At 38.7% G+C, this 15,501-nt stretch overlaps 1 protein-coding gene across 4 annotated transcripts in view; it reads right to left on the reverse strand.

Moving 5' to 3' along the window:
• LOC131239626 (probable acyl-activating enzyme 16, chloroplastic) overlaps positions 1-15,501 on the reverse strand; it is a 127,608-nt gene that overhangs the window by 50,920 nt on the left and 61,187 nt on the right. For all 4 annotated transcript variants that reach the window (XM_058237426.1, XM_058237427.1, XM_058237425.1 and 1 more), the window contains 2 exons: positions 9,193-9,330; positions 4,210-4,369 (listed from right to left, as the gene is read on the reverse strand). In XM_058237426.1, the coding sequence (XP_058093409.1) occupies positions 4,210-4,369; positions 9,193-9,330 (298 nt within the window). The remainder of the gene's footprint in view (positions 1-4,209; positions 4,370-9,192; positions 9,331-15,501) is intronic.

Raw genomic sequence — 15,501 nt, forward strand, 5'->3', positions numbered from 1 at the left:
GTCACCCTCCAACTTATTCTAACCTTCGTACCTTTGGTTGTGTCTGTTATGTTCATCTTCCTGCACATGAACGCACAAAACTTACGGCTCAGTCAATTAAATGTGCTTTTCTAGGATATTCAGTACAGCAGAAAGGTTTTCTTTGCTATGATCCAAATCTGTGTCGCATTCGAGTTTCTAGAAATGTGATTTTTTTCGAAAATCAATATTTCTTTTCTACCCATCAGGATCATGTTTCTCCTTCATTTTCTGTTTTGCCTATGTTTCCTAACTCTCTTGCAGATCCAGTCCCTTCTAAACCTCTCCTAGTGTATCGACGACGCTCCACCGCCACTTCCCACCAACCTTCAACACCTCCTGAGCCCCCTCAAGCTTCTTCCCCGACTGCTGCTCCTGTTTCAGCACCTGCACCTCCCTCTCTCCGACTCAGTACTCGGGTTCGTAGACCCCCAGATAGGTTTGGTTTCTCTTCTCCTTCATCCTTCATAGAGCCACTTTGCCGTCTATTTCTCTTCCTTCATCTTATAAACAGGCAATGGAGCATGAGTGTTGGCGAAAAGCAATTGAAACCGAACTTCTCGCACTTGAAGAAAACCAAACATGGGATGTTGTTCCATGTCCCTCCTCCGTGAAACCCCTTGGCAGTAAGTTCGTGTTTTCTATCAAGCTTAATTCCGATGGGTCCATAGATCGTTACAAAGCTCGGTTAGTGGCACTTGGCAACAAACAAGAATATGGTCTCGACTATGATGAGACCTTTGCACCGGTCGCCAAAATGACCACTGTCCGAACTATACTCGCTCTTGCTGCATCCCAATCCTGGCCCTTACATCAAATGGATGTTAAGAACGCATTTCTCCACGGTGATCTCAAGGAAGACGTTTACTTGAAACTTCCCTCTGGTATGCCCACTTCCTCACCTACTGATGTTTGCAAACTGAAACGTTCTTTGTATGGTTTGAAGCAGGCACCAAGAGTATGGTTTGAGAAGTTTCGATCCACTTTGCTTAGTTTTTCTTTCACTCAAAGTCAGTATGACTCCTCTCTTTTTCTACAAAGGACATCCACAGGTATCGTCGTCCTCCTTGTTTATGTGGACGATATCGTCATCACTGGCTCTGACTTGGAGGCAATCTCTGCAGTTCAGACTTTGTTGAATTCTACATTTCACATGAAAGATCTTGGCCAGCTCACCTATTTCTTGGGTTTAGAGGTGCATCATCAGCCGCACGGTCTCCTCTTGCATCAGCACAAGTATAGTCAAGATCTGGTTCAGCTAGCCGGTCTCACCAACGCTACTTCGGTTGACACCCCCATGGAACTTAATGTGAAATATCGACGTGACGAAGGGGAGCTTCTTGAGGATCCTACTACCTATCGGAAGTTGGTTGGTAGTCTTATCTATCTAACCATTACCCGACCAGACATCTCTTATGCTGTTCATACCGTCAGCAAATTCATGCAAGCACCGAGGCATCTCCATCTATCTGCAGTCCGCCGCATAATTCGCTACATTCTTGGGACACCTACTCGTGGCTTATTCTTCCCTTCCGGTTCTTCACTTCAGCTACAAGCCTATAGTGACGTTGACTGGGCTGGCTGCCTAGACACCAGGAAATCTACTACCGGCTGGTGTATGTTTCTTGGTGATGCCCTTATCTCTTGGAAATGCAAGAAGCAGGACCACGTCTCCAAATCATCTACTGAGGCCGAGTACCGAGCCATGTCTGCAGCATGCTCCGAGATCATTTGGCTGCGTGGTCTCCTCACAGAGCTCAGTTTCATTCCCGTACATCCTACTCCACTCCATGCTGACAACACTAGTGCCATCCAAATTGCCGCAAACCCAGTCTATCACGAACGCACCAAGCACATCGAGGTTGACTGTCACTCAATCAGGGAAGCCTATGATCATCAAGTCATCACTCTTCCATATATCTCCACAACTTTGCAGATCGCCGATATCTTCACAAAATCCATGCCACGTCAGCGCCATCATTTTCTCGTTAGCAAATTGATGCTTGTCGATTTACCAGCATCAATTTGAGGGGGGATGTCAAAGGAAATATCAATCTACACAGCAGATTTACAGCTTTACAGATTTACAGATTTACAGCTTTACAGATTTACAGATTTACAGCTTTGCAGATTTACAGATTTACAGCAGATTTACAGCTAATAGCAGATTTACAGCTAATATCTACAGCTTTGACTGATATGACAGTTATACAGATTTATTCCTTCCTTAATTAGGATATATTAGCTGTACAGTATATTTAGATAGATGTATATATGGTAGGGGCTGAAGATCAGCTTGTATTTCTTCCCTAAATAGCTTGTAATCTACCTATATAATGGGCAATTGTCAATGAAGAAAGGCAGACTTTTTCAAAAGGACTCTAAACTGTCAATGAGGAGACATGGAATCTGTATACTATTGATTAAATATCATAGTATGAGAAGTTCCAAGAAAAATCAAATAGATGTGATGGTCATTTAATCAACTTGATGACATGGTCTGTTTTATGAGCACTATCTCTTCTATTCATGCGAGGCATTTTCAATAACGGAAGTAGTCCCATAAGGTAGCTACTTAGTTAAACTAGTGGATATGAAGCCCCATGCTTATTAAGGGGCCTTAAAGAGTCCTTGGTGGTAAAAGGCCTCATAAAGTCAGTCAGTTTGCTTGTTGGATTAGAGGAAGAAAACACAGAGGAATATGTATGGATGCTTTAGAATTTAAAGGTTTTAAAATGAGTCGGACAAAAACAGAGTACATGGAGCAATTGTGGCAACCATAAGTGTGGAATTGAGAAGGGAGTTAATATTGTTGACCAAAAAGTACCCCAAAATGACCATTTTCAATATCTTGGGTCAATAATTCAGGAGCGCAGAGAGATTTGGAAGGATGTAACTCATAAAATTAGAGCCTAGTGGATGAATGGAGATGTGCCTTTGGAGTTTGATGTGATCACCGCATACCAATTAAACTGACAGGAGACTTATAGGATAGCTATAACACAAGCCATGCTTTACGGAGAAAATGTTGCATAGTCAAGGACCAACGTGTTCATAGGAAGAGTGTTAATGAAATGAGGGTGTTGAAATGATGCGTGGCAAGATGAGAAAGGGTAGAATTAGAAATAAGTGCAATCGAGGGAACTCACGTATAGCACCAATAGGTAATAAGATGAGGGAAAGTAGACATAGATGGTTTGGCCATGTACAATGGAGACCAAGAATTGCACCAATGAGAAAGAGTGAGTTGGTTCAAGTTGAAGGCTCTAAAAGGGCAAAGGGAAGGCCCAAAAGGACATGGCCAGAGGTAGTAAGAAAAAAAAATTGATGAAGTATAGTTTAGCTGAGGAAATGGTTCCCTGATAGAGTGGAATGGTGAGATAGGATTCATGTAGTTGACCCCATTTAGTTGGGAAAAGGCTTGGATGACTATGATTATGTATGTAAGTCCTTGATAGTCCATCTTGCTGGATTTTTAGCACCTGAGCCTTTCCTAGGCACTAACTGAGGCCAGCCTTGTTTTTCATCTATACCCAATTAGCCATTGCTTGCAGGGGCCATTAAGATAGGAGCGGCTTAAGGAGTGACATTTTAGGATAGCTGCCTTACTCAGTGGGTTCATGATCAAATCCATCAACCATTATTTGCTTTACTTCAGTCCAGATGCATCTCCAAATATGTTAAAACATGGCATAAAAAACATCCATAGAAAGGCATAGCGATACACAATTGAAGTGCTCCATTACACAAGAAAGCAATTGATAGGATGGTTCCAATCAAGTCAAAGGTAAATGCCATGGTTACTTCATTTGGATCAATGTAAATATGCTAAAGAATTGCTGGTTTAACCAGGATACTAATGTATTCATTGCAATGACTCCTAACTAGAACAGAATATCAGGTTGGTAGTGATAATTACATCAGTACAGTAGCATTCCAAACACATCAATTGCTGCAGGAAAACGAGGGGTGGCATACTCAAACGCATGCAGAAATGTTTATTAAAAGTTTTCTCTAACATATTTTCCTTGCCTTGTTTATTCAACTTTGATCATGGTGAGGACACAGAGCCAAGATAACCACAATAACAGATGCAAAAGATAATTGTTTGCAGAGTAGCTAAGTTTTCCTTAAATATTTGAACTAGAATATACAGTGTCTTTCTTAATAATATGGCATGTCCAAATATACCTGTCGTAAGAACTATTGTGTCCTTAGCACGCCCTTCAAGAACAACCATTCCCCCACAACGCCGACTCTTTCCAATTGAATTGTTAGGAGCAATCCAACCTATATCACCGGTGCTGAGCCAACCCTCCTCATCCAAAACTGCATTTGTTGCAGATGGATTCTATTCCAAGAAATAAAATAAATCAAGTAAAAAAGTAAAAAGTAAAAAAAGAAGGATGCTAGGATGAAAAATGTTTTCAACCTCCAAGAGTACTAGTACTACTATCTGTGTGTATCGAATACATGAATGAAAGTTTTGGAAACATAAACTCGAATTTAATGACAGTTGAGAATTCTCATGAACGACTTGAGTAGTTGACACTCACCTATGTTCAGAGACATGAAGTGACCAACTTAAAGGTTGTTAAAAATATTCCAGAAAATTGTACATATCAGATAGCGAGCACGCACGCGTGCACGCACACACATATTATCATCTTGAAGCATATTCGAGGATGGATCCAAGGTGTCCCAAAACGGTTACGTATCGGCCGGTGGTACCCGTTACGCGATACGGGGCCGTATCGGCCGAGTCCTGATTTTGTACACGTAACAGCCGTTACGGGCCCGTTACGGGCATAACAGCCGTTACTAACTCGTAACGGCTAGCCCGTAACGGTCATATAACGGTCAGATTTTTTTGCCTTTTTAAGCTCCGTTTTTTTTTTTTTTTTGAAACAATTTGCTTCCAAACTCTCACTCAATCCTTCTACTACTATTTTTGACCAATCTTGGCTTGGTATTTGAGATAAAAACACATTATATTACGGATTTTCTTGAATCGAAGCTTGGTGGGCCATTTTTCAGAAATTCGTCAAAAATATGTATTTATACTTTTTTTAGTATGTTTTGCTGTTTTAATCATGCCATGTGATGTGTTAATCATAGTAGAACATGTTAATGTGCATTTTACAGATTTGGGGTGCCATTTTATATATTTTTTTAATATTTTTTCTATTTACGCATTAATTATGACCCTTTTTTATAAAAGTCGAAAAATCATTTTTTAATGATTGTTTTGCTGTTTTAATCATGCCATGTGATGTGTTAATCATAGTAGAATATGTTAATGTGCACTTTACAGATTTGAGGTGCCATTTTATATTTTTTTCTATTTACGCATTAATTATGGCTCTTTTTTTAAAAATTCGAAAAATCATTTTTTAATGATTGTTTTGCTGTTTTAATCATGCCATGTGATGTGTTAATCATAGTAGAACATGTTAATGTGCATTTTACAGATTTGGGTTGCCATTTTATATATTTTATATATTTTTTTCTATTTACGCATTAATTATGGCCCTTTTTTTTAAAATTCGAAAAATCATTTTTTAATGATTGTTTTGCTGTTTTAATCATGCCATGTGATGTGTTAATCATAGTAGAACATGTTAATGTGCATTTTACTGATTTGGGGTGCCATTTTATATTTTTTTCTATTTACGCATTAATTATGACCCTTTTTTAAAAAAATTCGAAAAATCATTTTTTAATGATTGTTTTGTTGTTTTAATCATGCCATGTGATGTGTTAATCATAGTAGAACAAGTTAATGTGCATTTTATAGATTTGGGGTGCCATTTTATATTTTTTTAAATATTTTTTTCTATTTACGCATTAATTTTGGCCATTTTTTTTTAAATTCGAAAAATCATTTTTTGATGATTGTTTTGCTGTTTTAATCATGCCATGTGATATGTTAATCATAGTAGAACATGTTAATGTGTAGAAATTCCTCAAAAATAATTGCAAACACCTAATGTAAGATATTTTCATATTACATTCATTCTAATATATCTATCATTGATAGTAGATAGTTAGAAAATTAAATATATGAATTTTGTAGTCAAATTCAGGTTATCTAGTTCACATATTCATCAGACAGTCCAATACAACTTCTCACCAAAGAGTGGACCGTTACACCACCATAAACATGTTCCAATTTATAAATGAATGCATATTTGGAATGCTTAGAATATTCCGGATTTAATCCATATTTTTTTGGCAAAAAATAAAAATAATTTGCGCCATTACGGGCTGTTACGCCCCCGTATCACCGTTACCAGGGTATCCCAAATCGGTTACGTATCGACCGTAACGGCCGATACGTAACGGTAACGGTGGGACCCGTTACGCGATACGGGGTCGAAACGGCCGTTATGGAATTCTGTGACCGTAACGGCCGTTACGGGCCATAACGGCCGTTACAGACCCGTAACGGCTGTTACGGGCCCTGAAAAAAAAAAACAAAAAACAAAAAACAAAAAAAAAAAAAAAAAACCTTACCTTTTTTCCCTTTCTTTTCTTCTTCTTCTTCTCTTTCTTCTTCTTCTTCTTCTCGAGCAGCTGCGGCTGCGGCTGCTTCCTGTTCTTCTTCTTCTTCTTCTTCCTCTCTCTCTCTCACTCTCTCTCTCTCTCTCAATCTCTTCTTTCCCCCTTTCCCTCTTTTTTTCTTTTCTTTCTTTCCCTCTTTTTTTCTTTTCGTTTCCCTCTCTCTCCATTTTTTTTTTATTTGCAGCAGCTGGCTGCTGTAGGTACGTGTCACGCAAAGATGAGCGCTGACACCCCTCGAGCTCCGAGTTGTACGAACGGTTCAAAGGAGATCAAAGTTATATGGGCTCCACAGTGATGTATTTATTACATCTACACCGTTCACCTATTTTCAGAGATCATTTTAGAGCACCAGCCAAAAAATGAATTATATCCAGGGATCATCTGGACCACACCAAAAATAGCAGCAGGGATAATGATTTTCACAGTTAAATAATTTTAGGGCGCACGGTAATGTTTATTTTCCATCCAATTAGATCAGACCCGAGTGGGCCTCACCATAATGTATATATTTTATCCATATCGTCCATCCATTTTGCCACGTCATTTTAAGTCAGGATTCAAAAAATTAGTAATATCCAAATCTCAGGTGGACCACACCATAGGAAATAGTGATTATAGAATGCTCACCATTAAAAATTTCCTAAAGTCCACTGTAATGTTTATTTTCAATCTAACCTGTTAATTGGGTCACATTGACGTGAATGAAGGGAAAACACACATGTTAGCTTGATCTAAAACTTTTCTAGCCCCCAATAAATTTTTAACGGTGAACGTTTAATTATTATTGTTTCTTACGGTGCAATCCACCCGAGCTTTGGATGTGCCTCATTTTTGGGCTCATGCCCTAAAATTATTTGGCAAAATGGATGGATGGTGTAGATATAACACATTCATCACGAGTGAGGCCCAAAAAACTTTGACACGTGTGCTGCACTTTACATTCGAGTCCCTCCTAATTCAAGCCTTAAAAAATTGTACACGAGACATATATTAACTTGAAATTTGACAATTAAATTATGGACTGCAATTGCTAACTCACAATGCCAAAATCAAATTATTTGAATAGTTTTAATTGTTAATTTGTGAACTTTTATTTTTTAAAATAGGGTCTTTTGATTTTATTTTTTATTTTTTTATGATTCACTATCCAATAAATGTCCACCAATTTATAAGTGGGATAATGACAATAAATGGCATGAATTTGAGGCTGATTTGGAGAATAAATTGGTCCTCCAAGTCAGCCCCAAATTGGCAATGCCATCTACCTGAATTTAATTTCATTTTTTAAAAGAACCATTGGGAGAAATGATATCAAGATGTTAAGTATATAAATTACATATTTAAAAAATTAAATATATAAATTTTGTAGTCAAATTCAAGTTACCTGGTTAAAAAATTAATCAGACAGTCCGATACAACTTCTCACCAAAGAGTGGACCGTTACACTACCATAAACATGTTCCAATTTATAAATGAATGCATATTTGGAATGCTTAGAATATTCTGGATTTAATCCATATTTTTTCATATTTTTTTGGCAAAAAAAAAAAAAATGCACCGTTACGGGCCGTTACACCCCCGTATCCGTATCGGTTTCGGAGGGCACCGTTATGCCAACAGATACCAATACGGGACACCTTGGCCGTTACGCCCCCGTATCCGTATCAGTTTTGGAAGTCACCGTTACGCCAACCGATACTGATACGGGACACCTTGGATGGATCTAGTACAGCTTGTGCACCAACTTCTGTACCATGTTACAGTGTACATATGTATTGGATGAGTGGACGGTCCCACCAACAGAGTCTAGCACACTCTTCAAGGTCTACCATGCAAACTCACACCAACAGGATGGTTCAAACCTCTGATCAGTGGCCTGGAAAATGGAGAGTCCAAATCCCTTACTAAATTAGAGGTCCAAATTTAATCATCCATGCGGACTGTCAAAGGTCTGTCCATCTAAATTGAATCATCTATCCGGACCTTCAAATGCCTGTCCAGTGGGTTCCACATTGGTTAAAATGGTTCTCCATAATTGCTTCAACCAGATTCTAACAATCAAATGGTGGCTTTAAAAAATGGGTGGTTATAACAGAAATGACTAAGAATTGATTGTTCTTAGTTGTGGGAACTGTTAATTGAGGTGCCACTTCCATTCCCACTCCCACTTCAGAATCATGATCCTGCCTCTTAACTATTTCAACTTGCTAACATTTTAAAACAGCTGCTTCATCCAAAACTACTCTTGCATCCCTTCACAGTTTGTGAAACTAGGGGATTTTTCTACCATTGTGATTTTCAAATTGGTGTCCCATGTAGAATAGGTTGGACATGCTTGAAGATAAATACTGAAACACACATGATAATAAAACATGCACATCACAGCACATTTGACAATACATACTGGCATATTCATAAAAGTATACATTCCATGGAATTTGTATTTCAATACACAATACTATGCCAGTATAAACTTTTATGAAATAGTCAGTGACGAGTTGGTATTATTTCATGTGCATTGTATGGATAAAGCAAACTTCCATCAACTACTGAATACTGATGCACATTTGTCTTCCTTGCAATCAATCCAAAAAAGGAATCAGTTGTTACCTTGTAGTAACCCTTCATAACCTGGGGCCCTCTAACTTTGACAATACCCTTCGAACCAGCAGGGAGATCTTCACCAGTTTCTGGATCTATAACTTTTATTTCCGTATGTCTAAGTGGCGGTCCAACCGTGCCAAGAACCTACAAATTTAAAATATGTCAAGAAAATTATGAAAGTCAAATTATCATATATGATGCCAGTTCGTATCTATCCTCATGTTAAGATTTAAAGAGGAAATCAAACGCGAAACTAAAACTGACAGAAAACAGCCCAAATAGAACATTTAATTTTTCGAAATTGAGAAAATAGATCTACTTCAATGAATGACATGCAAAATAGCCCCATATTTATTAACTAAGAGTCCAAGACACATTTAGGTATTTTGCAGATGAAGTTGGATTTGGAGGTTAAAATTCTTCAAATGGATATATTTAGTCAACCAAGGAAGATATGCCCTGACAGGTTGCAACCATTAGGTGTGCAATTGTTAGGTCCAAGATTATCAGATAGGTCTGCAACAATTCCCACCCATGAATATGAATATTTGCTGAAAATTTCAACAAAAATAAGAACATATACACAAATTGCAGTAACCACATATGAATCCTAGCAAATAGAAATGGGAATCCTGTCCCAAAACACAATTTTCAGAGTTTAAACACTATTCCAGTAACTATGCCTGCTATCCAACAATAAGAAACTAACTAGAAGAAGTTTCCTCATAGTTCTTCACTCCCCACCCCAGCCTATACAATCTGCATGTAGGACAAAGTGGGCACCATTCCATCTGTGTGAAGATTAGAGAGTCTAAAGGGCCCACAGCCACACTTGGAATGGAGGGAGGTTCAGTAGGCCACCATGATTTGTTGGGAGTTTCAGCTATAAAAGGCTTTACTGCCTACCTTATAATAGCTTTGAGTTATCCATTACTAAATCGGCCACACTTGTGCATATAAAATTTAGAGCCAGAAAACATATGGCTTTTAACAGGAGTTTTGGAGAATTAATAGCTGGCAGACTGACCAATAAGTTGATTGGCCACTGAATGTTGTTAGGATTCTTTAGCAAAGGGGAGAGGCTTCTATTAAGACAGGTTTCTTAATTCATTACACATTAGCTAATCGAAGCTTTGTTGTCATTAAATATGTAGATCCTAAGAAGTAGCATATCTAGGGTGAGGAGTCTTAATATGGGACAGGAAGTTTCTTTCTTTCTTTCTTTCTTTTCTTTATCTTCACACTTGGTTGTAAACGGCTACTTATATATGTGGAGGATTAGTGTGAGGGCTAATGGCGTCGTGATCAATATTTTCCTTGTTGTTCCCGATAAAAGAGAATATTTTTCTGGTTTTTTGCAATTGCAAGTTGAAGTGATTCCTCTTCTTTTATTCATGAAAGTTTATGCATCCCAAATAGTTGGTCTCATCTTGGTTTTGCATAAAAAATGCCTCTTCTTTCTCATATTCTCTCTTACTTATAGTTGCATGAAGCATGAAGTGAAGCAGCAACATATTCGGGTGCAGGAGTAGGGAAGCGTCTGTTCAAAATGTAAACAAGTATAAATGGCTAGGAAGGAGCGTGAGTGAGAGTCCAAAGCGCAATTCGAACGATCTAGTTAGAAGGATCATGTAACTAAACTCTTACTCATCTTCCAATAATCCCATCTATGTCAGATCATGACTGATGCTTCCAAATCAAATGGAATAACTAACCCATCCACCGTTAATTGGTTAGTTGAGCGATTTTTGTTGTACCTACCTGCGAATTACTATTGTTTGGCCTAGCTTATAGCTAACGCAAGTTCATTTAGATCCATAGACCCCTTAATGCATGTCCAGTATCCTCAAGAACAACCAAAAGGATGTGATATAATAGGGCTTTCCAAAAGGATAGCAATTCACTTGGGTGTTGCCCTATCTAATTTCAGGCTTTCGTTGTTGTTGAGATGTAAGATTAAAAGGATCATTTTGTAATAAAGGGTATTTGAGGGGCTTATATGTAATTTCATTATAATTTTTCATAAAATCGGGATAAGGGAGCCGATGCACCAAGTCTCTCCTCTTTTCATTCTTCTCCTCTCTTCTTTCTCTTCCTTTCTTCCAATCTTTCAATCCTAGCAACTATCACTCATCTTCTACTTGGTAAAAGATCAAGATCCAGGTGCTGATTGGAGGTCTTTTGGGTGGGCCCCACTACTGACGTTATCATGCCGTACGGGTGACATTAGCAGTGTACCTTTGGCTAGGTCCCCTTATGGAGAAAAGTATGGCATAAAGAATGATTTTAGAAGATGTTTGGTGATTTTTCCAGCATTTGTTGGTACATATTTGATGCTTTTGTTTTTCAAAAGAGAATGCCCAAAATTGTGGACCATTTTAGATTTTTTTGCTTGTGCATTTCTATAAGAATTTTGGGGGCATTTTTTCCACATGGGTTTCATGCATCTGACCATTTGTCACTTCTAGAACCAAGAATCGTTTCGTTTCAATCAGATTGTAGAGAGTTGTTATAAAATTAATGAAAATTGGATGTTGTACAACCCTGTTTTAGTCAGATTTGGTGACCTTTTTTCGTTGTTGACTTCTCTTGATCTTTTGGAGTTTTTTTTTTTTATTGCTACTCATTGTGAATATATAAAGGTTATTTTGTGGGAAGATGTCAACTACTAGTTGCGGGGCCAAAAGTTCATCTGTTTCCAGGGATTCAAGTTCAATTCCTACAATAGGTATCTATGGCTACAATCCTAGTGAGCAAATCACAATTGTTAAGTTGGATTGTATGAATTTCCTTGAATGGTTCTCAATCTATCAAGATGTATATCGACGGGCGAGGAAAACTAATGTATGTTAATGGTCGGGTTAGAAAATCAGCTATTATGGACAATTCCTCATATGAGAAGTGGGAATAAGAAAATTTGATGGTGATATCTTGGATACTTAATTCTATGCAACCCCAGATCATTAAAGGTTTTCTGTTCATGTGGACAACCAAAGAAATCTGAGATGAAGTTACCAGAACTTATTCCCAGCAATAGAATACTGCTCATGTCTATTAGTTACGTTAGGAGATTGCTACTATCCATCAGGAAGAAAAAAGTTTGACTACATATTATTTCATTCTTCAGGGCCTATGGGAAAAGTTGGATCACTATCAGTTATCATAATGGGATACTGATGTTGATAGGCAGAGACATAATAAATAAATAAAAAATAGGTCGAACAGAACCAAATTTTTGAATTTTTGGCTCGTATAAATTTTGAATATGAGTGGATCCGTGTGCAGATTTTGGAGAGAGATGGACTTCCGTCATTAGACCAAGTTTATTCTTTGGTACAGAGTGAGGAAAACAGGAAGAAGGCCATGTCACCAACGCCTTCTAACAGTGATCGTTCAACTCTTGTAATCTCTTCTGATACTCCTACGGGTGGAAAAGGACCTAATCGGAAGAATAAAGCGCCTGATGAGAAGGACAAGTTGAAATGAGACCATTGTGGAAAAACCCTACATACACGGGAGACTTGTTGGGATCTCCATGATCTCCATGGAGGTGAACACGAACTCTGGCCCACCTCAACTCCTCCCATCCGATAAAAGCTTCACCAATAGCGAGCACCTCTCCCAAACACGAGCCAATCGCTTTCATCACCTCCACAACTACACCTCCAGTGGAAGGTCTAGAAGCTAGAACCAGACATTTGACCATCCAAACAACGATCATTCAACCCACTTGTAAAGAGAAAGGATAAGACCACCCTTAGAAGAAAGACCGGCAAGGACAACTCTATCGACATTCTCTGAGGGATGGAGAGACCTAGAAGATTAAATCCAAGAGTTGTCGAATGAGAAAATCCTCCTTTAGCAAGTTAAAGGACTAAACTAACCTAGAAGATAAATCAGAAACCAAGAAACCCTCTTTCATACTCGTAACAAGACTCCATTGAAGGCCTTCCTATGTATTCACAATAACATCTGGGAGGATAAAAACTGAAGGACCATTAATAGAAATAGGACTCCAAGGGTGACCATTAATAGTAGGAGAGGAACGACATCCCACCTAAGGGGATTTCCCCGCTAGAGCTTCCTTAAAGGATGAGGGACTCCTTGTAAGACTACCTCCTTCCATGATAGGGCTCAACGGAGGCCCTATAGGCTTGGTAGTCGCACCACCTCCTACCCTCTGAGTCAAAGATGACATACCCTTGCCTTTTTTCCCTTCAATATTCACCTTAACCGGACCATACTGCACTCGGTTAACCCTAATCTCCTTCGCATTAAAGAACTCCTTTCATACTTTTGATAGCTTTAACCAACTCCTCAGTCTCCAACCTAAAAAACGCAAAACCCCGTATAGAGGAGAATCCCCTAACCCCAGGAATAACCACTTCTCTCACCTCACCGAAGTGTCCAAACACCCTAGAGAAGTTGATCTCCATCCATTATTCCAAGAACATGTCAAAAGCTCCTTAGTAGGATCTCCTCCTTCCTTTCGATACCTAATCTGCCTTGGCTTCCTTCCCTTACTCACCTAAATCCACTTAACAGAGTTCCCATCTAGATCAAATACTATCGTTTACCAGGTCATAGTCTACTACCCCTTTCCCTTTGTATACACCCCTAGATCCACCCACACCCCTTACATCCCTATTTTGCCTTCTATTGGACTGCACTTCCACTGATCTGTAGCCTAAGTTCTTACCTCTATCTACTAGATGAGAAGAAATCCTACGCCAAAGGGGACATCCTCGAGAATCCCTCGATCTACTATACCCTCGGTCTCCCCCATTAAATCTGTTAAGGTCTCTGAACAAACTTGCTCATCCCCTCTGGCACTAACTTGAGAGTCCCTCTCCCTGCTACGATGATCCCTAGAGAAATCCCTAGATCGATGAACTCAGTCGCTCTTGTATGCCCCGTGTAAGAAATCCCTAGATTTACACCTAGACGGCTCTCCACGATCCCGATAGGTGCTGTCTCTACGATGTTCTTTGCTTTCGTCTCTTGAAACTCCTCTCACAAAATCCTCGAAACTAGAGATGAAACAGTCAACGAAGCATTATTGCATCCCAAGTAGTAAGAAGCTAGCGTTGGTGATATGTGAGATCTTGAAAAAGATCAGACATGGGAATTTGTGTAGTTGGGATAAGGCTTAGATGATGATGATGACAGGAGTTTCTACAATAACCATCAGAGAAACATGTTGTGAGATGTAAGTGGTTATTCACTTTGTAGTATTAATAGGATAGAGGGAGCGATATAAAGCACGGTTAGCAAAGGTTTTTACTAAAACCATGCGGGTTGATTTTCATTAAACATTCGCACCAATTGCAAAATTAATTATGCGCGTGCTATTATCTCTTGTTGCTAATAACTCCGAGCCTCTGCATCAAGTTGAGGTCAACAATGTATGTCTTCATGGTGATTTGCAAGAAGAAGAGTACATGGCCCCTCCATTGACTAACAAGATATTAACCCTAATCACTTTGCCCCTCTCTCTCTCTCTCTCCCTCCTCTTGTTGTTCTGTCTCTATTTTTTCCTTGCTTCTTCTCCTTAACCTTAAACTCTAAATCTCGCTTTGTTATTTTCAATTGTTCATGGTTACAATGAATAATCATTGGAGTTTTGATCAAGCTGCAGGAGCCCTAATGAATCTCAAAGGAATAATCTATTTGCATTTTCCAAGGTCCAGGGCACACCCAGGGGACTTTTGTGGGTGCAAATCACTTTAATGGAGAAGCAATTTCAATTCTTCATTCCACATTAGCTTGTCTTGTTGTGTCATATTCCTGACTCCCTCTCTTGGCTTTACACTACAAGTAGGTGCAACTTCCTGTGTTTTTCCACGTTGTAAACTACCCATTATAACACCATAGATGTTTTGTTCTCACAAGAGGACTCCACTTATTTCACTTCTATTATCCTTTGATGACTAGTATTTGAGTAATGCATCCTGAAAACTTCCAGTTGTGATGTGTAAATTTCCAGATTTTCTATCCTCTATCTAAAACCTATGATAATCAAGATATATAATTGCATCTTTTGGGTTAAGAATATCATTCTCAGCATAGGCAATTCCTAAGCTTTGAAGATCATAAAGCAACCACAATTGAACTACAATCAATTCTCACTCGCAGAATATTAATTGTGGTTGGAATAGTTCATTTGTATAATGGTCAATTTGCATGGTAGGGAAGCAAATAAAATTAGAAAACCACCACTAATATATTACTGATGCAGGACAATTAGCCACTTTAAAAGTTCGAACTGATAGAGAGTGGTGAATCAATCCCTTTATCTCATAGCATAGGCCCCAC

Source organism: Magnolia sinica, chromosome 3 (assembly GCF_029962835.1).
Source record: "Magnolia sinica isolate HGM2019 chromosome 3, MsV1, whole genome shotgun sequence".
Taxonomy (NCBI): Eukaryota; Viridiplantae; Streptophyta; class Magnoliopsida; order Magnoliales; family Magnoliaceae; genus Magnolia; species Magnolia sinica.